The following is a 20,167-nucleotide window of genomic DNA, read 5'->3' on the forward strand; positions in this document are numbered from 1 at the left end:
AGACGTTGTATTACTGTGCATGTTAAGAATGCTTGGTGATAACTCTAATATAGTTGCAGACTGTATGAAACAAAGCTGTGACCTGAGCTGCCTCGTGCATCACTGTATTTGAGAGTGAAGGGGGTGGAAAGTTTATTTGGGTAGGGTTTTGTAGAAGCTGTAGTAGTAGGGAAACCTATTTTAGCATTTGATGATGCATTCAGAATGAATGGAAGTGAAGGGAAGAGTCCTGGGATAGTAGGGAGGGGTTAGGGAAAAGTTTCAGTTAGTGATTATCTTGGAAACTGCCACGTGGATTAGTGTAGGAATATTTGATTAAGGTACTGGCAATGTGTACAAAGTGGTAGTCTATGAGGATGTCTATATGCAAACACTCTAAATGTACCATTAATATTTCTATCTCTAGATACGAAGTCCAAACGAAGTACAACATCCTCTCAGGTAAGAAACTATCTGCTGATCTCATTCAGAAGAAGCGTGAGGGAGCACTCCAATATAGGCATGGCCAGAAAGTTGAGAGAAGTGTTTCATTGCTCTTGGCCTTCCCTGTAAACTTACAAAATGCAGTACTGACTGTTTAGATGATGTAACTGGATGTAGTAGATACCTGCTTTGAAATCTGTGATTTATTTTCTTTTTCCCAGAGCATAATAGAACAAGAGCATCCTGTTCACAATGACAGAGGAACTATCTCATTTCAGGTAGGGCTTCTGTCAGTATCTGGTCCTAATGTGTTCAGACAATTCCTTTGTTTCAGCTCACTGATTCACTTGTGATTGTTGGTTCCTATAAAACATTTGAAATTGTCGTGTGACATAGAACAGATTTATATAGCTATGAAAATGTGGGAGCAGAACAACTGCTTTTGCACTTACGTATGATCAAAATTCTGTGCTTCATCACATTAGAGGACGCTTGCTGTTATATTTTCTCTCCGGTGAAGTAGCTTTAACACTGATGCCTGAAGGTCTTGGGTTTCTAGAGTGTACAGTCATAGTGTTTCTCTGTCTGGGATGTTGTTGAGACTTGCACGTGTGCAGATATCCTCAGAACAGTGTATTTGCTGAAAGAAATGAACTGACTTGACTCTTCTAGCTCCAGTAGAGATAGCTTCTTAACAGTGCAGCCCAATTGTTGAATGAGAACAATGTTGACTTACCTATTCCCTATTTTCAGTTCTTCTTTAACATCAGTTCTGATAACCAAGAAGGTCTCTACAGCCTGTATTTCCATAAATGTGTTGACGGTGATGGGAAAACTCGTGATCAGCAGCTGTTTAGTCTTGATGTGAGTATAGCTTCTTAAGTGTAATTAACTCACTCACTTTGACTAAAACATACAGCTTTCAATTCTAGCTTGTATACCAAGCACACATGGTATGTGAGTGTAGACATGGGATGGGAAGTGATTCAGAGCTGTGCATTTCATCTCTGTAGTGGCATTTCTGAAGGCAGCAACTACAGTAAGAAGAAATAAAATACAACTTCTAGAGGAATGTTTGGAAATACGAGGATTCCATGTGGGCTTGGTTCAGTGTACACAGTTGTGACTGATACTGTAATGAGTTGAGAGCTAAAACAGCTCACGTCTGGTTGCTGTCAAAAATCTTCTTTTCTCTTTACATTATTACAGATATTAAGACTGTTGTTGGAATTGAAATTGTTGGTATTTGTGAATTTGCAGTTTTTTTGCTTTTTCTGGCCTGAATCAGGATGCATTTCTACAGTGTTAGGTGAATTATTCCTAAGGGTAATATTTTATAACACGTATCCTATCTCCTGTAACGTCCAGAGGTTCAGTCCTGTGCTGTGTTGAGCCAGAGTATAATAGAACAGCTCAGGCTGTGGATGTAATTCTAAAAATGTTTTGAAACTCTTCAGTATGAAGAGCTGATTCTACATAGGGCACTCTGAAAGTGATGCCTCCTATCTATTTCCACAGAAATAAATGACAGGTGCAAGGAGCACAGTAACACTATTTGATAAAGCAAATTCTTAGCTACAAAACACTATTTTTCAACATAGTCACCACTGTTAACTATGCACTTTTGCCAGCACACACCACCTCACTGTGCTGATATCCACTGTTGGGTCTCCATAAATGTTCAGCAAGTGTTGATGAATGTCAGTAGGTGTGATTTTTTTTTTCCATATCAAGGAATTCAGTGGCACACCTTTGCTTCATATGCACTTCTGTGTCAGACACCATTTGTCAGACTGCCCTCTCTACTGCCCTCTGCTGCATGGCAACAAAATATAATGGAATACTGGTGGGAAGGTTCATCCTCTACTGCCATATGACCAACATTCACCTCTGATGTCATGGACCAACATAATAAAATAGGAGGCATCGCTTTCGGAGTAGCCCTTGTATTTTTTGGGGGTCTTGTAACATTACCTCTTCAGAAAGGCTAATTCTAAATGAAAGAATCTTTGCATGAGTGCTTTAGCCCAATGTTTTTTTTCCAACTGTCTACATAACAAACCGTTACCATTCAGATAGAAATTACGGAAAAGAATCCTGAAAGCTACCTCTCAGCGGGTGAGATCCCACTGCCAAAACTTTACATTTCCATGGCACTCTTCTTTTTCCTGTCTGGGACTGTGTGGATCCACATACTTCGTAAACGCCGGTAAGCAAACAAGTTGTGTTTCAGTGACAAGTATGGCCTTACCTTGTTTGATGGCTTTTTCCACTTATTATGCCCAATTCAGATTTAATCACTTAAAACTCTAAATCTGGCACAATATTATATGCTTAACATATACATCTTCTAGGTTAAAACCATGTCCTTTCATCAGTGCCATTGTTGCAGAGCACTGTTGTAAAGTTACTAAGCCCTGTGTTAAGAGATTCTATGGGTAGTGTATGTACTATAGATAGGTTGTGGCAGAAATGAAACGGGAAGTTTCATTGTAGTTAAAAAAAGGAGAATGCTATTCGAAAGTAACTAAATAATAAAAAAAACTGGTTCAGTTTTTTTCAAATGGGGAATGGCAGCTCATGGCAGTGGGGAGCCATAACAATTTTGATTATAGTCAAAAGTGGTAGGAATTACTAATTAGAAGCCATGTCTCTTAGTTGACATGGCATCAGAAGCCAGCAGCAGCTTGGACCCTCATACTTAGTTTGAAGTTCACGTGGTGATGTGAGTGTTTGATAGTCTGAAGTTCTTCTGGTGATCTAATTATTTGGTGAAGTTCATCGGGTGGTGTGGTATAGTGACTTGGAGTTGGGCTGGGTGACACTCATTTGAATGATGTTTAGTAATTTTCTGGCCATTATGATCTATACGTACAAGATGTTCCTATGAATTGCAATGTTTCAACCCACGTATTAAAAAAGTAGTAGCAGAATGCAGTTAAAATACTGCTCAGGATGCTGTAAAAGTTTGGACTGCAGCATTAAAGAGAATTGCTTTATGCTAATAGTCAGCTCCACATGGGAGATAATGTTTGACATTTATAGATGATAAAGAAATATTCTTTCAGAAGCTAAAATTTACTGCTGGCTTTTAACTGATACGTTTTTCTTCCCAGAAATGATGTCTTTAAGATTCACTGGCTAATGGCAGCCCTCCCTTTCACAAAATCACTGTCCTTAGTCTTCCATGCAGTACGTATAACTTCTCTCCTTAAGTTGTTCAGCTGGGAATTAGGAATGTGATATCCAGATTGTGCTGTTAGAGGAATTTATATCAAGGGGGGAGAAGAGTAGGAGGGAGGGGGGTGAGAAGTGTCTTTCAAATTGAAATGTTGGTACTGAACTGCAGCTGCGTGGTGGAAGCGATTCAATTTTCATCAGCAAATTGTGACTTTAAATACAATTGAGATCATGGCCTGAAGTGGGGAAGCAGCGAGCATATATGCGAGGCTTGAATGTGTTCCATGAATTCTGATGTTTCAGCCATCTGAGGCTGGCCTGGAAGCTTGAGCAATAGTACTGCTCGAGCTACGTGGCTTACAGTAAATGTTAATGAATGGGGACCTTGATGTTTGTAGAATTGAGAGGTGCTTCTTCAGCTGACATAATATGCTGTACCATAGCAGAGCTAACATTATAAGCTTTAACACATTCATTATGTGAAGTCTTGATTGTATTGACTCTGCCTTTCCACTGAAAGATATCATGAATGAAGGTAATGACAAGCATTTAATCCTCCTGTGTTTGTGCCAGTTTTGATCTTCACCATCAAGTTCATGCTAGGATAACACCTAGAAAAACCTGAAGTCAGCAGGTTTGAATCTGATTTCCAATGAAAGTAAAACTAAAGTGTATAGTTCCCTAATGCAACTGAACTTGAACAATGAATGCATGAAGTTACAAATGCAGTTGTTTAACTGTAGTTAAACATGGAAGCTGTGTAGGAAGAATGTAGGTTGTGTAAAGTATATTCACTAATGCTTAGAAGTAGAGCGAATGGAGATTACCTCATTGACACTAAACAATCCTAGAATGTTGGGAGCAAGCATTATCTAAATTATGAGCTGGGTTTGTACACACTGATAGAAAATGAAACTTGAGATGGCTGTTAGAGCAGACCTATTTTATAGTTACGGGTGGCGTGCTGATGAAACTCTTATAACATAGGATATTATATTTTCTGCTTCCAGATCGACTACCACTACATTTCTTCTCAGGGATTTCCTATTGAAGGTTGGGCTGTTGTCTACTACATCACTCACCTGTAAGTGTATCAGAAGACTTCGTAGATTAAACAGCAAAACTGAATTCCCCTTCCCTCCCAGAAAAACTGGGAATTACTAGTTCTTGATGCTGGGCTCTGAGTGACAAGACAACAGTGAGCCCAGTGTAAAGGGGAAAGCTCTGCTTGCAGAGGACAGCTGCAGAGAATTGGTACTTATGTGGGCGGAGGAGTAAAAGGAGAAGAAATGCTTTGCTCCTCTTTGTTCCTACTAATATTCAAGTATCTAATTTGCTTTCGGTGTGAATAGTAAGAGGGTGCAGCTGCCAGTGTTTTCTCCTGTTCATGATGGTAAATGGATGATTCCCCCAGGAGAAGATTGCATATATTGACAGTTGTGAATGAAGGGTAATGTTGCTGTGCAGTGCATGGTTGTAAGCAAAGCATCTGTTTGCTGATGTAGGATAAGCACTCGCCAGAGTTATGAATAGCAAGGCATTTATTTGGGTTTGTGGCTTCACTGATTGTAGAAGAGATGACCTGGGCTGAAGAGGAAGTATAAAATATCTCCTTGCATTATTTGCTTCTCTTTCAGATTTAAGGGTGCTCTTCTGTTCATCACTATTGCCCTCATTGGAACAGGCTGGGCTTTCATTAAACACATCCTTTCAGATAAAGACAAAAAAATTTTCATGATTGTCATCCCGCTTCAGGTGAGGACTGAGCTGTGTCAATACTTACTGTGTTGTGGGAGAGCAGCTTGTGGAAACTGTAACAGGCTGTGAATCCTACACAGAATATAAATTACTGCTTGTATAAGCCTGTGAGCTGAGTTATTTTTTTGAAGCTGTGAAAGGGCCAGAAATTACATAACTTTCATAGAATGAATTGATAACGGTTATCAAATAATATCAGCAAGCAAACAAGTAGCTATAACGCAGGTTTAGTCATGCTGGGACAAAACTTGGGCTGCAAAACAATATTAAATTGCCAAGCAGAGAAATGAGATGAAAGTTATCACTTCTGAGATGTTTGCTGAAATGGGCTTAAGGAAAAGGGGACAGTGAAATTTGTTAGGTCCCTTGGGTCTGCGGGAAATCTCTCCAGTATGTTCAAAGCAATCAGTGTTTGTCTCCTACTGAAGGAGCTGAAGTAAATAGGAAGGCAGCACTTCTATTTGCTGTTGTAGATAGAACAGCCTTTCAGATTTTGGGGATGTGATCTGTTGCCCAGCTGCAAAATCAAGAGTATGTACTTCCTGTCTGAGGTTCTTTTAGAACTTGAAAATGGAGTACAAAATGTTGTGGATGTCCAGTTTGAATTATTGGCTTGGAGTAATGTGGTTAGACTGCTTGCTATCTATGTGTGTGCAGAGTGCTGTTTCTGTATTTGCAATAGATTTTTATTCTGTTGTCTTTACTGAAACAATAGATTCACCATAATATGCAGCAGAAAGGGCTACCTTCTGAATGTCAGCAGGAATACATTCCCATCAATTATATTTCTGTAGATCCTGTGAAGGTCTTCTGAATGTGTGATTTTTTGACATAGAGCTGCAGAAGAAAAACTGCAGTTACTGAATAGGCTCTTTCTGCAACTGTGGGATAGCTTTTGCTGAATTGGCAGCCCACATCTCATCTATCCTTGAGTAGCTTCTGAAAACATTACACACTTTTTGTCCTGTAGGTGCTAGCAAATGTGGCATACATTATTATAGAGTCAACAGAAGAGGGAACGACTGAATACGGACTATGGAAGGAAATCCTTTTCCTGGTAGACTTGCTGTGTTGTGGTGCCATCCTATTTCCAGTGGTATGGTGAGTTGCTGTGCGTGATCATTTCTGAGTCCTGATGCCATGAGCTGTTTCTCAACTAATGGGTGTTGATGTTGGATGTTAAGATGCTGCCAAAGCAAAGCAGCAAATGTCTGTCATTTGTGGAGTCAAGTCTTCTGTTAGTTTCTTAAACTGTATCAGTCTTAGCACGTCAGTCCAATGCTGAGGAGGATGCTTGCTTTGGAACTGTTCAAGTAGGGGGCATTTTAAAAGCATGGCCGAGACAGCATGAACAGACTACAGGTGCCTTTGAAACTTGGAACGTTTCAGAAGTGCTGATTCTCTTATGCTGAAAAATGGGGTTTTGTTACTGACTGGGGATGGAAATTAGGCAGCTGAATTTTAAAACAGTGGTGGTGTAAGAGATCAGAGCTTCTTACAGCCGGAGTAGCGCTGCATATTTACTCGACTGTTTAGAAGAAATAATCCCACAGGGAACATTTCCCTGCCCTTCCTTCCACTCTACTTGGCAGTGAAAAACGTTGGTTATATAAAACTCAGCGAAAACACAGATAATTCAGATAAATGCTATTGTTGCTGCTTGTCAGTTAGAGTTAGAACTTTTATATTCTAAATTCATTTTGGTCTTAATTGAAAAAAAACAGCTGCATCTAAAGGAGGATTTGAAGGAGCTTCTGGCTTCTTGGTTTTAAGCACAGAATATGTTAATTTTTCTCAAGTATCTCCAGCATTTTTTCTGAAATGCAGAAGGAATATGACTGTCTAGTAAACATGTCTTCACTCGATAGCGTGCAGCTCTTGAGTGTTTTGGAGAATTCTTTCGTAATGCATGCGTTACTTAGTAGATGAGAGTAAGCTTCAGGGTGGCTTGCTGGGGTGTGTACTTGCCTTCCCAGTTCTCTGTGTAAGGACCAAACCCAACAGTCTTAGTGGCCTTGTGCCAAGGCAAGTAAATGTCTTCCAAGAAATTTGCACAACCCACTTGACACTCCCCCACTCCAGTCAAAATGCTGCAGCTCTTCTGAGGATGACAGCATTCGGGTGTGGTAAACAAAACTACAGGAATACTAACTTTATTGTAGAGAGATTGTGATTATCTATGATAAAGAGAACTTTTTCAACCACAGCTCTTGCTACATAATGCCAGAATCTGTACGTCCTGCATAGTGACACGCTAGCGCAAAACTTGCATTTGCGCAATGCGGTTCTGTTACAGAAAGTGTTTGAGTGAACTGTCCTGTAACTGTTTATCTAGTGTACAGCCAGTGTTCCTACACTGTCATGGTACCAACATAAACTGGCTGTGAGAGCTAGGGCATGATCCTGCCCCCTTTTCATCTGCGTAGTCTCACTGCTGCTGGTGGGATGAGTCATGGGAGTGAGGTGACTAAGCCTTGGCCCTTCAGTTTCCATTCCTGCAGGGTAGCTTCTGTTACATAAGTAGCCTATGTAGCCATGTAAGCTGTAATCAACTATTTAAATGAAAAGAGCTTAAAAGAGCAGTAAGGTGCCAAATGCTTGGCAGTACTCTGAATAGTAGCTCAGCTCACTTGTACAAGTGGTAGGCATTATGCTGGGAAATGCCCCAGTTTCTCACTCTGCTGTCCCAGCTTTCTGTAGGCTGAAGTAGGCTTTAGCAGTTTAACTTTCTTAATCATAAGGAGATGCAGATATTTGAACTAACAGCTTGGGATGAGGGTGAAATATGTGCAGTGCCATGCATGCTAAGGCACAGTTAATTATGAGCGTAGCCCAGCCATAAAGAGCTAATAAAACTAGTTCTGGAGAGGTGCAGTGAAAAGAGCTTATTCTACTTCTTAATTTTTCAGGTCAATAAGACATTTACAGGAGGCTTCAGCAACAGATGGAAAAGGCAAGTAGCAGTAATTTTCTTACTGTTCTATGCTTCATACCAGAAGATCTTGCCAAAACTTCAAACGTGATGCTGATTTTTAAAATATATAATGTAGGGCTTCAAGCCTACGCTGTTATTGTTACATTGCTATTTTTCCTTTGTGGTCTTTTAGGAGTAACTTTTGGGAAATGGCCTTTTTATGCATTGCCTTGACAATTCATCTATGAAATTAGTTTGCTGGTATCTGCACAGCCCCAGATGCTCAGGTTAGACACAGTATCTAGAGGAAGTCATCTGACAGCTTTACCTTGTTCTTAGATTTGAGTTCAGAAGCAATCTAAAAGTAAATTCTAGAATTGGTTTATATTTTGACTAATAGCCTAACTTAAATGTCGTCAGAAATCTGTTCCTGCCTGGACAGAGGGAAATAAACCTTAGTAGGAAACAAAACATAAACTGGCTTTGAATGCAGTGCAGTTCTTGTCCCTGTTTGTACAGCAGTATCAAGGGCTTCTTGTGCAAAGTCAAGTTATGTTTATTACAGCAGTGAAAGTGAGATGATGGATGGAAGTCAACCCAAATATGTCTTTTGTAATGTTTGCTTTTCCTGCTTTGTCCTCTCACTTCTTCCAAATAAGTTTCTTAGTTGGCTGCAGATTCAAGCCATGGAACATAGCACTGGCTTCCTTGAAGTGGCTTCCAGTATTCTGTCATTTGATGCCCACTGAGTATACATATTCTGCAGTCTTTCTGTTTTTATTGTTACAAATCTGCTTCAATTTAGACAGTTTTTGAAGCAGTGACTTAGTCAGTTGAGGACTTCTTGTAAATAAGGCCTGGTTCAAAGCTGGTGTGGATCAGTGTTCCTGTAACGAAGACAGAGCTCCTGCACACAGTGGAGTCTGCAGCTGCTCCAGTGCTGGGAGCTCTGGGGCTTGTGCATAGAACTGAGATGGAAAACCACTGGATCTGCCCGAAGGTGATTAGCTTGTGCTTACCTTGCACTTGGTCGTTCATATCACAAGATGGTGCTATAGAGTTGGGTTGATTAACCTTAAAACTGAGTGAAAAATAAAAGTAAGGTTGTGAACATCAAAGGTGTTCAGCATAAAGACTACTGACCTTTCTGTCAGTCATAGTGATGGGTGGAATCCTGATCTGAGTAATAACATTGTTTCTGGCTTTTTATTCTGAATGACTTGTTGTAGCGTATAATGGAAGTAAGAGTATAGTGATCTGAGAAGAAGTGGATACATCTTTATAGTTAGTCAGTGATGCACACAGTAGCCTCTCGGACTGTCCCTACTTCTGTCTTGTATCACTGGTCCACACATGCAGCAGTGTTCTTCACAGTGAATGCTGTGTGGGGGCCACCTGCTGCTGTAACCACGCTTTGTTGTAGGGATTGTGCAAATTCCGTAATTGTGTGTTGAGATGGCACAGCATAAGGCAGTGGTGAGTCTAATGATAAGGAAATCGTTAAGAAAAAAATATCAGGGAAAACATTGCATAGGCTTGTGCCAGATTGTACCCAGCACCCCCACAGGGATGAAGCTCTCTTGTCAGATGTTTGAGTATTTAGAGGTGGCTGACAGAAGCCCACGGGGAGTGTTACCTGATGGTGTCACGCTGCTAGCGTGCCTGCTGAGGAAACTATAGATGGTTTGGTTGCACTGTAAGTAAGGCAGAATCATTCACAGGGTTATAAATGAACCATCCTGACTGGAACCACACGCTCTTTACTCTGCAGGCTTCCCTTGGGGGCAGTATGCTGCAGAGGTGCTGCTCAATCTCTTGCCTTTATAAGAAAAGCATCACCAGCACTAACTCTGAATTTACCAAATGAAGACAGTTTTCTCCTTAAGTGGTGAAAGCTACTGAATCCTTTATGCAGTCTGGCTGCTGCTCTGTCTGTCCTGTGCTAAGAACTGTCTGAATCTTGTGCAGAGTTCTGGTTGGGCTGCCTATTGCTAGCTAGGATTTATTGTCTGGCATTACCTCTAGGGCTGTTTTCACTGTTTCTCTCGCACAGACTTCATTAACTCAGATGGCGTCTTGGGGAATTATATACTATAAATTCAATAGCTGTTTTTCCCGTCGCTGGGTCTTCTGGTGACCTTTTTGCTGGTGAGGAGGTCCTAAGGAAAATTATTTTTGCTTCCTGTGTCCTTCAGAACTAACTACTCCAGGACTTTATGGCTCAGGCTCCTGCTAATGTTCCTGGCTGTTTGTCTGTCTTGTTGTACTCTTCTAGCTCCTTCACCACCTGGTATTAGATAGTGCTCCCTTGGGTTGAGTGCAGTCGTGACTGCAGTCTGACTAGAATAGAAATAAAGTAGAAAGCTGGCCTGACTACGAGTCTTCAATCTGTTAGAGCTGTGCCTGCTGTAGGGTTTTATTTTAACAATCTGCAGTTCTATAAAAGGCTTGTTAAACTGCTGGTGATTTGGAGTCACTAGCTAATGTTCACTTAAAACTTAGTTTTTTAAAAATTATTTTTTTGAAGTGGGTAAGTCAGAGAAATACGTCTAAAGCTATGACTTGTCCAGGAAGACCTCGCAGGCACAGATGTTATGGATTGCTGTTGAGGAGTAGGCATGGCACAGTCATACAGCTGGGTCTGAGCTGCCTCAGTGTGGTTTTTTTCCTCTGAAAGTGATCTTTAACTCTGAAGCAAAATACTTGATGTACACAGGCTTCTTATCCTGCACAATGGTGGATATTAAAAAAAAAAAAAAACTTTTTTACTTCCTCACTTAAAATCACCACCTTAAACAAGTGCCTAGTTGCAGCCCTTCTGGTTTGTCAGTGCATTTTTAAGAGAGCCTGCTGCCTGTCCACTTCAGATCTGCATTGTGGATGTCTCACTTGCAGGTGTAAGGAAATGAGCCTTGCAGACTGAGCTGGGATTGTTTGGGCTGGAAGTCTGCTCGACTATCACTGCCTTGCTCAGAGGCATTATTAGAGAAGGAGGAGGGACTGTGTTGTAGGAAGGTTCCTTATTTTTGTTCAAAACTCAAAGTTCTCAAGAGGTCACTGGGCCTCTCAAGTCTCATAACCCATTCTTACCTGGCATCTGTTGTTTGAGAGAGGAGTGGAGGGCTGGAAACACCGCTGCAGCTTTTGTTCTGCCGGTACCCCGTGTGTTAAGAGATGTGAAGCTTGGTGCAGTCTGATCACGAACAGTTAGCTATTTTCCTGAAGCACTGCAGCATGTCATAGTTGGCAGCAGCACTAGGGGAAATACATTGCAGTGTATAGCTCCCAGGCAACATTCCCTGTGTGCTGTGCAGTGGGCAAATGATTAACGTTTCCACACTTGTTCCCATGTCAGGAAAAGCCTTTTGCCATCTTCAGCATCATCCTGCTTCTGTGCCATGAAAACGCTGTGAACAGAGCCCCGTCCTGCGTGGTGCAGAACAGCCTGGCTTAGCTGAGCTCAGCAGATGTTGGAGACAAGGACTCCAGAGACCTGAGCTTAAAAACACCTCTGCAGCTCTCTAGAGAGAAGGAGGACGTAGCGCCTGGGTAAACACGCTCCAGGCAGTACACAGACATATCAAAACCTTGAGATAGATTGTAGTGATTTCAGTCTCGAGACCTCAGTGCATAGCACAGAAGGGCTGGGAAATGTTGAGAAATGAAATAGGCCTGTTGTGTTCCAGTGTCCCACTTCCAGGCACCCTGGGTGGCTGTCCAGGGTCGAAATAGCAATTACGTGTTGCAGACACATTGCTTATCCTGTAGTGTGGAATTTCTTCTGAGTGTGATGGGGAACTTCTGTGCCAAATGGCTAATGTGTTTCAGAATATTCAAGATTAACTAGTCTGTGCCACCTTCTCACGCATGACACTGAGAGTTGCTGTATCTGTATGCTTGACCTCTTCTTTCTGATGTAGGAATGCTTTTAAGCAGTGCGCCGTAGAGATTATAAGGCCATACTTCTCAGGGTTACTTCTGGAGTAGCTTTTTGAGGTCTAAATCTGCATGCATGACTTCATTCATGGGGAGGAGGAGGGGACAGAAAACTTCTATTTAGTATTTGGCAACAACACAGATAGCCACTCATGTATTTGAGATGCTATAGCATGCAATGCACTGTGGAAATGTTCTTATCGTACTTTGTGTTTGCTCTAGATGTTTTATATTTTGTCCTTGCATTCTGTATTGTCTGAATTCGAGCTTCCTATTCTCTCATCTGCAGTTCTCTTACTGTTATTACATACATATTCTGGAAAGATTCTTTTTACTCTTCAGAAAGCTATTGTCTAGTGTGCAGGGCTGTAGTGATCTGACTTTCTTCTTCCCCCCATTTTACAGGCTGTTTCAGCATTTGAAATTAGCATAGAGAGTAATCTGAAACAGTGACTGATTTCCAAAATTCTGTCGCGTGTTTTTTTTTTTTGCAATAGCCTGATCTGCATTTTTCAGGCACAAGCTGTTAAAGTAAATGGTGATGAAGAGGGGAAACTGAGAGAAGCAGGGTATAGGTGTTATAAACCTTTCTTGGAAGATTGCTTTTATCTTAATTAGTCTGTGAAAGCAGTGGAACACAAGTATGAATTTATTTGTAAAACCTGTGGTAGAGACTCTCTTTTATTCTTTTTCTACTCTGCAGTTAAGTACTGTGCCTTGAAGAATGGTTATCATTCTCGAAACATAAATTTACCCAACCTTTACTGCATGCTGTGATTGCTGCTGCTTTATCACAGCTTCACAGGTTGGGACTGCAAGTGATTAAAGTTGTAAGTGACAGCTGCTGGCCTAACCTCTCCTCTGTGTGTTGCTGCTGTTGTCTGCACTGCCAGGCTAGGTGAGCCGAAGTCTCAAAGTGTCCAGCGTGGCAAGACTCAAGTGTTACTGCTTGGAGCACCTTCAGCCTGTGAAAAAGCTATTTGCAGGCTGCTGATGCCGAGCAGTGATGATTTTTGGACTTCCTTCAGAACAGTGTGTGCTATGACTTTGAGCTGTTCTGATAAACTGGCATAGCTGTGTGTTAGTACTGACTCTAGTAGCTGACAGTGGAGAGGAGTATTTCTGAAGTTGAGGCAGCTTCTGGAGAGCACCTAGCTGCGATAACCAGGCAAGCTGGCTTCCACAGGTTACTTTTCAGTATTTTTACTTGCTGTTTTTTGTCTTTGTTTTTCCTTCTCTCACCCTTTTTTTTCCTATGCTTAGCCATTGCAGATATCTAGATGTAACTCTGATTCTTTGGTATTGATTATCATGATGCGTAGGTGAGATCTTGAGCAGTGTTTTATCTGTTGAGAGAGAGGTGCTTGCAGTACTTCAGCTGGCAGCCAGATCTTTGGCTTCACTATCCTTTCCTCCTATGCACTGCCTGAACAGAAATGACTCCCCAGCTCACTCAGTTGGTGACTGTAAAGCACTGATGGACTGGCAGTTTGAATCACAGCTGTTGAGTTGGTGTTCCTGTGACTACAAAGCCTGGGAATTCTTGTGGCCTGTCATTGCACCAGTTGGTAGCAGTTCTTCAAGATGGATATGTTGAGTTCAAAATAGATCTTTCTGTACAAACCGGTACGTGGTGAATCACAAGATCTACATGGTCACACTTAATGTAGTTCTTTAAATAGGGCAGCGTTGCTTCATGATTTGATGAGTTTGTCCTGCAAATTGTCATGTTTTAATCTTTCTCCAAGAGTACTATGGAAAGCTTTTAACATTAAGCTATCCAGTAGACAACTATACCCATGAAAACCCATATTTTTTTTTGCTATTTACATGTGCTTTTGTGAGGAGACAATGTTCTGGAGCAGTTGCAGGTCTGTGCATCTATTGCGCAGTGAAGTGCTCTTTGTACTTACTCTACAGGTGCGAGTCTGGAGTTTGAGCACTGCTTGCTGCAGTCCAGAGTTGCATATTGCAGAGCTGATGCTATTCTGTGTTCAGTGTTTCATATGCAGTCCACAAAGAAGTGCGTGGCAGTATTTTCCAGCTGTCTTCATTGGCTCTAAATAGCATCTCTGTGTACTGTCAGCATATCTTGGACTCTTTGCCTCTCCTGTTGTCACAAAAGCACCGTGAAGTCTGTATCTGTTATCCTGCTGCACCTATAAAACCTGACTCTCAAACTGGAGCTGACAGCTGTTCCATCTGTTGTTGACCTCTGCTCATTCACGTGAATATGTGCTGTGTTCCTCAAGAGCTGATGTAATCTGTCCAATAAATGCAGGTTAGCCTGGGGCCTTCGCTTACATGGTTTGTGATTGAAACGCGTGCATCTGCAATGAGAACTGTTTAGTGTGACTTCCCATTTCACTTATAAATTATGACTGAGCCGGGAGTGACAGAGAATGCAGCTTAGCTGTTGAACAGCAGTGGAAGTGTTTTAACAAGATGCAGTGATTCTCAGACCCACGACTGCCTCCTAGAAAATTCATCCTCTGTGGAATACTTCCTGACATGATCTGTGCCTTCAGCTGATCTGAGTGGCTTTGAGGTAGTGTCAGGTGGCACTGCCCTTGTGGCAGGACTAAAGCAATGGTGTGTAGTTGGCTATAGGCAGATGAGCATTAGAGGAAGGATCTATACTCCAGTGTGTGTACATGTGAAACTTAGTGATCTCACTGAGTTGCCTTTTTAAGAGGTTGACTGCCCCAGCCTGGGGATTATCCAATACGTAGTCAAGCCGGAATAGCACTCTTTAGAGCATCCAGCAGGCTGTGGGGATAAAGCTTTAAATCTGGAAGTATCCAAGTCCTAATTTCGATCACTTGCCTACCTTGTAGACAAGCATCAGGAAAAATACTCCCATTTCAATTAATTTTTCGATTTTTTTGTGTTCTCTTGACAGCTGCCATTAACCTAGCAAAGCTGAAGCTTTTCAGGCATTACTACGTGATGGTAAGTTTAAAACAAACAAAAAAACACACAAACCAATCCAACAGCCTTGTACCTATGCATACAGAGCACTTGGAAGCCATTCCAGCTTTTTGCTGGATTACTTGGTTGAAGCTGCTATAACTCATGAATGGGGTGGAAATGTTGCCAGTTTTGTGGCAGTGCTGCACTTTGGCATCTTGGCCAACTGGGTTACAGTCCTCAAAGCAACTTCCTTCCTTTTCCAAGTAGTTGCATCCTTCTATCTTTTAAATTGCTTCCAGCTATCTGTAATGCTTACTAATTTCCTCTGGAGACAGCTTGAGCTGCCAGTTGAATTGATGGGCTTGAATAAAGTACAATAAACTTGGTAAAAACTAAACTTGGGAGCAAATGGTGCCTTGAGATGCATGCATGCAGCTTCTTATTAAGTCAGTGGGAGCCTTGAGCATACCTCTGAAGAGAGTATATCCTCCTTAATGATTTCCAGTGGTCTCATTTCAGACTCTTAAGAAGCGTTAAGAGTAATAAATTACAATACTGATTCTTGATTTCTACAAAATCCAAATGCTTAAAGCATTTTCCTGATGTAACTTAAATATGTTAGTAACAGCTTGAGTCATTTGGATGTTCAACAAGCTGCAGAGCCCTCAGCCTGTATCTTCCTTGTTTACTGAAGGAGCATTATAGGGCTAATCTGACATAATGAGGTGTCTGGGAACTGCTTAAGCTATTTCTCTGGAAAAATAGGTTCAGTCAGGATGATGCTATTGTTCTCACTCACAGATTGTGTGTTTCCTTCCCACAGATTGTGTGTTACATTTACTTCACACAAATCATTGCAATTCTCATAAAGATTGCTGTTCCATTCCAGTGGAAATGGCTGTACCAGGTATTTGTCAATAATGGAAAATATGTCCATCCCCTTATTTTATTTTTTTTCTTATTAATCTGTAAAAATAACTGCACCAAACCAAATCCTTAATTTGTTTTTCACGTTGTGGTAGAACATGTCGAAGCACAATGATGCATTCTGGCTTCTCCTCGCTGCTATCACTGATCACTCCTGGTGGCAGGAGTGGGTTTTTTTTTTCTAGTTCTGTTTGACCAGCAAGACTGCTGGATTATACATGAGATGTCTGAAAGTAATTGCATTATTGATTTTAGTCTTTCAATTTAAAAATGTCTGAAGGAAATTAATCAAGAACATGGAAAAGGGGAAAAAAAATGACTCAGGTTTGCCCTGTGTAATTGAGGCCCTGGGGAGCCAGTGAAATAGACTTTCACTTTTCCATTTACAGGCTTTATTTGCCTAGCGACTTTTAAATACTTGGTTTCTTAACATATAATCCAAGTAACTGTGCAGGTAGTCTTTGGAATATATTAACTGTTGAAAATACCAAACAACTTCAGGATGTGTTTTTTTTCACTTGGCTTTTAAGTCTTGCTGGACATCACTGGAGTGATGTCTAGAATTGTAACTGTATTTAAAGTGATGGGAAAAGTTGAAGGAACAAAGAGCTTGACAGCTTTTAGCCTGGGTTTAATGATAACGGGATAGAAATTGCTTTTTTATTTCTGCTATGACACAGGCTTCTTGGCCATTCAATCTTGAACCTTATGAATGAGGAGAAATGTTTTAAGACCATGAAGAATTACAGGACTGAATTTCAATCTTGTTTTACTTGCAGCTGCTGAATGAAATGGCCACGCTGGTGTTCTTTGTCCTCACTGGGTACAAGTTCCGTCCAGCATCAGATAACCCTTACCTGCAGCTTTCTCAAGATGATGAGGATGATTTGGAGATGGAAGCTGTGTAAGAACCTCCTTTTACTACCCCCTCCTTTTACTACTCGATGTAAATGAGCATGATGTAAAGCCACTTCTGCTTTGCAGTTCAATCTAAAGATCTGCAAAAACTTATTTTAAGTAACGCTGTCCTGAGGACATGGGGATTTTTAGCAATGCTCCTCAGTGATCCGTTATGTGCTACAAACTGTGAGGCACCACAAATGCAGTAGGACTGAGTTAGTGAAGACAGACTACAAAGCAGAACTTGACATAATCCCAGTCATTTCCATTGCAGTGATTTTCTGAGGACTTATTCAGAAATGCTCTTCATTTTTTATTTAATAGAAACTGCCCTAAGAAATGCAGCATTCTGGAAGTGTTGAGTATAGTTACAGTTGTCACACCATTGCCTTAATAGGAACAGAACTAGCCTAATCTGATAGTATTATGCATTTCATGCATAATTGCAATTCACATTCAGACTCAAAATTCTGTTCCTGAGAGTTTTCATTTCAGTTTTGCAAGTATCCTTTACCTGATTTTGAGTAGAATATCTCAACACTCTTCTTATTTTTATTGCAGGGGCAAAAAAGTTAGAATCTTTGCTGCTCTCATAGTTAGGTCAGCAAGAAGCAATGCTTACTGGGGAATTGCTACAAGGATAGGTTGATAAGGTGGGATCTGACTTGCAATGTTGTGCAAGGACTTTAATTCTCTGAAATGTCTCTAGTAACATATCCTATTACCAAATGCTTAGTTATTTTTGCCTTGGGTCCATAAAAATCTGTCTTTGTTAAAAACTGAATCCAAGTAGTAGGCAGTGACTGTAAAATTACTTAACACTTAAGTGTTGAAATGGTTTCAGTTCAGGTTCTGATAAGCAAACATCCACATTAGGAAGGCTCGATCTGAACTGAAAGATGTGCAGGATTTGTTATTGTACAGAAATGAGCTCCCCCAAGATTGCCTGTTAGACTGAAATTGAACTTTCTGTTGTGTACTTAATGGATTTTTACTTGTTTGGGTATTTTTTTTAGTGCCAGTATTAAGCCACCTTGCACATCCAGTGATTACACTGGATTGGAGATGTTGCTGAACTTGAGAGACTGCCAGGAACAAGCCTAAGGAAGTGTAGTGAACGCGTGGAGTGATTTATATCTTGCAGTAGGGGTACAGATGTTACTAGAAACTTGAGGATGGAATTCTCTGTGAGCCTCTTCCTAGTAAGGCGTTCTGTGCTTTTGCATTTGGAGTTTCCACTGTTGTGCCTTGTGGGTTGTTCCCCATAGCCTTGCTGGAATTGTTCTCATCTGATTCACCGTGAGCTTTATTCCACGTGGGCACTTGGCTGAGGATCATCTCTAAGTGTCTTGTGCTCTCTCCCCTGTCTGCATCAGGGAGGTTAAGTTTACACATATTTGAAGAGCATGGTTTACACGCCTTCCGTAGTAGATGAAGCACTGCAATGCAAGTGTATTAAATTTCTTGTTGATTTGATCTTGCTGGACCTATTTTTGCTTTTATAAATATTAAATGTTGTTTCTATGGGGAGAAAACGTCAAGGCTTTATTTGAGCAAGTGACTAAGTGCCTGACTGCATTCTGAGTAACCACTGTATGAGGGCTTTGTCTTTCATGTGATAAATACTGACTGGTCTTCATGGTGTTCTGCCATGTATTATTTCCAAGCTTTATGGTTGTGGGTTTTTTCTAACTTTGTTTTTTAATCTTTTTTTTTTAAGCACTTGCTGCAGAAGCATTTGGTTACTTGAGACTCAATATAGCCAATAGAGGAGAGAGCTGAAAGGTCACCATGCCTGATTTCCAGACTTGCTCTTCTTCCAGCAAAGAGAAAGATGCTTTTAAGTGCAGCTCTTTAGTTTAACGCCAGTTTTCGTGCAACACAAACTATACAAAGCTCTGTCTGGCAGTAAATGTAAATATGGCAAAGGACAGTGTTGCAATCTGCAGAGTTTAAGAAAAATAAAAATCTGAGGACTAAGTGCCTGTGACAGATGCAACACGAGGCACAAATCTTCCCTCTGTAGTAATTTTTGAAAATATTTTATAAATAGAGACCACTGAAGGTGACTTTTGCAATAAGATTGCAAAGTTGATTTTTTTTTTTTCTCTCCATCTAACATGCTCTATCTTGGGAGAAAGCATCCGCAAATGTTACAGGACTTTCTTTTCAATTATACCAGGCTCAATAGAAGCTGCCCTGGTGGAGAAGAGAGGGATGACTAAACCTGAACTAAGGACCAGTCTGTTCTTTTTCAAGTAGGGTCAATAGCCATTCATCATCAACAAAGTGCCTTTCTGTGTATTCTGTGTTGGGCAGCCTCTCGAGCCCGTTCTGTCAGTATGTGGTCTTGCTGCTGACAGTTTGTTAGACTAAAGTACTCTGAAAAGGTGCAGCCACACTTGGCAGAAACAGTTGTCAGGCTTCCTTCCAGTCCTAATGCCATTTCTGGGACACGGACACAAAAAAAACTAACTGTACAGTAGATGAAGTGGGGTGAGGAAGGGGAAAGGAAGCAGTTCTGGGGTTTTTTTAGGCTTACAGTAAGCTATTTTGTTAGCTTAATAATTGCTGCTTTAGATGTTAGGTACCAAAGAGCTCTTCTACAGATCTGAGCTGATATCATGCTCATAAATGTGCGTGGGGTTAAGTTATTTCCACTGAAGGAGGAATTGCAGGGATCACCGTTGATGGTTTTGTGCTTAACTGAGTAAATCCATTTTGCTGAGTGCATGGAGACTGACTTTGTGTTTTCTTAACACCCCAAACAACCTCAGCGTAGCGAACCATTGTGGTAATGCTGACCTACCTTTGCTTGTGCCCTGGGATCTGGAGTTTCTCCCGGTGTCATGAGACAGCCTGTTCTGTGCCGAGACTTGAAGTCCTGATGGGTTGCTTTGCTCTGCCTTCTCTCTGTTTGTGCTTCGTGGCAGACTGATTCATGATGTTCTTTGTTGGAAGTGGTTTTCTTTCCCTCTGACAGCCACAAAAGTTCTCTCTGGAGATATGGTTTAGTGGGAAGGGTTTGTTGCATTTTAGCAATGACTGAAATGCAGAAATGCAATTCAGCAAAGTGTTTGGTTGGGGAATGTTTCCTTGCAGTATTGCAGGTCAGAGCTGAAGTTCTGAGACTGCTCGGAGGATTAGAATGAGAATTGCAGTGATCTTGACCGTAGTGCTGTTACCTCTATTTCATGGGCTTTAGAACACATTGTC

General features: G+C 41.1%; 1 protein-coding gene across 2 annotated transcripts in view; it reads left to right on the top strand.

Moving 5' to 3' along the window:
• GPR107 (G protein-coupled receptor 107) overlaps positions 1-20,167 on the top strand; it is a 34,691-nt gene that overhangs the window by 6,289 nt on the left and 8,235 nt on the right. Inside the window, exons 6-17 of one of the 2 annotated variants that reach the window (XM_021414255.1) lie at positions 407-441; positions 645-701; positions 1,177-1,287; positions 2,499-2,632; positions 3,540-3,615; positions 4,614-4,687; positions 5,241-5,358; positions 6,332-6,462; positions 8,271-8,314; positions 15,114-15,163; positions 15,948-16,031; positions 16,831-16,955. In XM_021414255.1, the coding sequence (XP_021269930.1) occupies positions 407-441; positions 645-701; positions 1,177-1,287; positions 2,499-2,632; positions 3,540-3,615; positions 4,614-4,687; positions 5,241-5,358; positions 6,332-6,462; positions 8,271-8,314; positions 15,114-15,163; positions 15,948-16,031; positions 16,831-16,955 (1,039 nt within the window). Of the gene's footprint in view, positions 1-406; positions 442-644; positions 702-1,176; positions 1,288-2,498; positions 2,633-3,539; positions 3,616-4,613; positions 4,688-5,240; positions 5,359-6,331; positions 6,463-8,270; positions 8,315-15,113; positions 15,164-15,947; positions 16,032-16,830; positions 16,960-20,167 lie in introns of those variants that run through there. The other variant, XM_021414256.1, reaches the window with a different exon arrangement.

The sequence above is a fragment of the Numida meleagris genome, chromosome 16, assembly GCF_002078875.1.
Source record: "Numida meleagris isolate 19003 breed g44 Domestic line chromosome 16, NumMel1.0, whole genome shotgun sequence".
Classification (NCBI taxonomy): Eukaryota; Metazoa; Chordata; class Aves; order Galliformes; family Numididae; genus Numida; species Numida meleagris.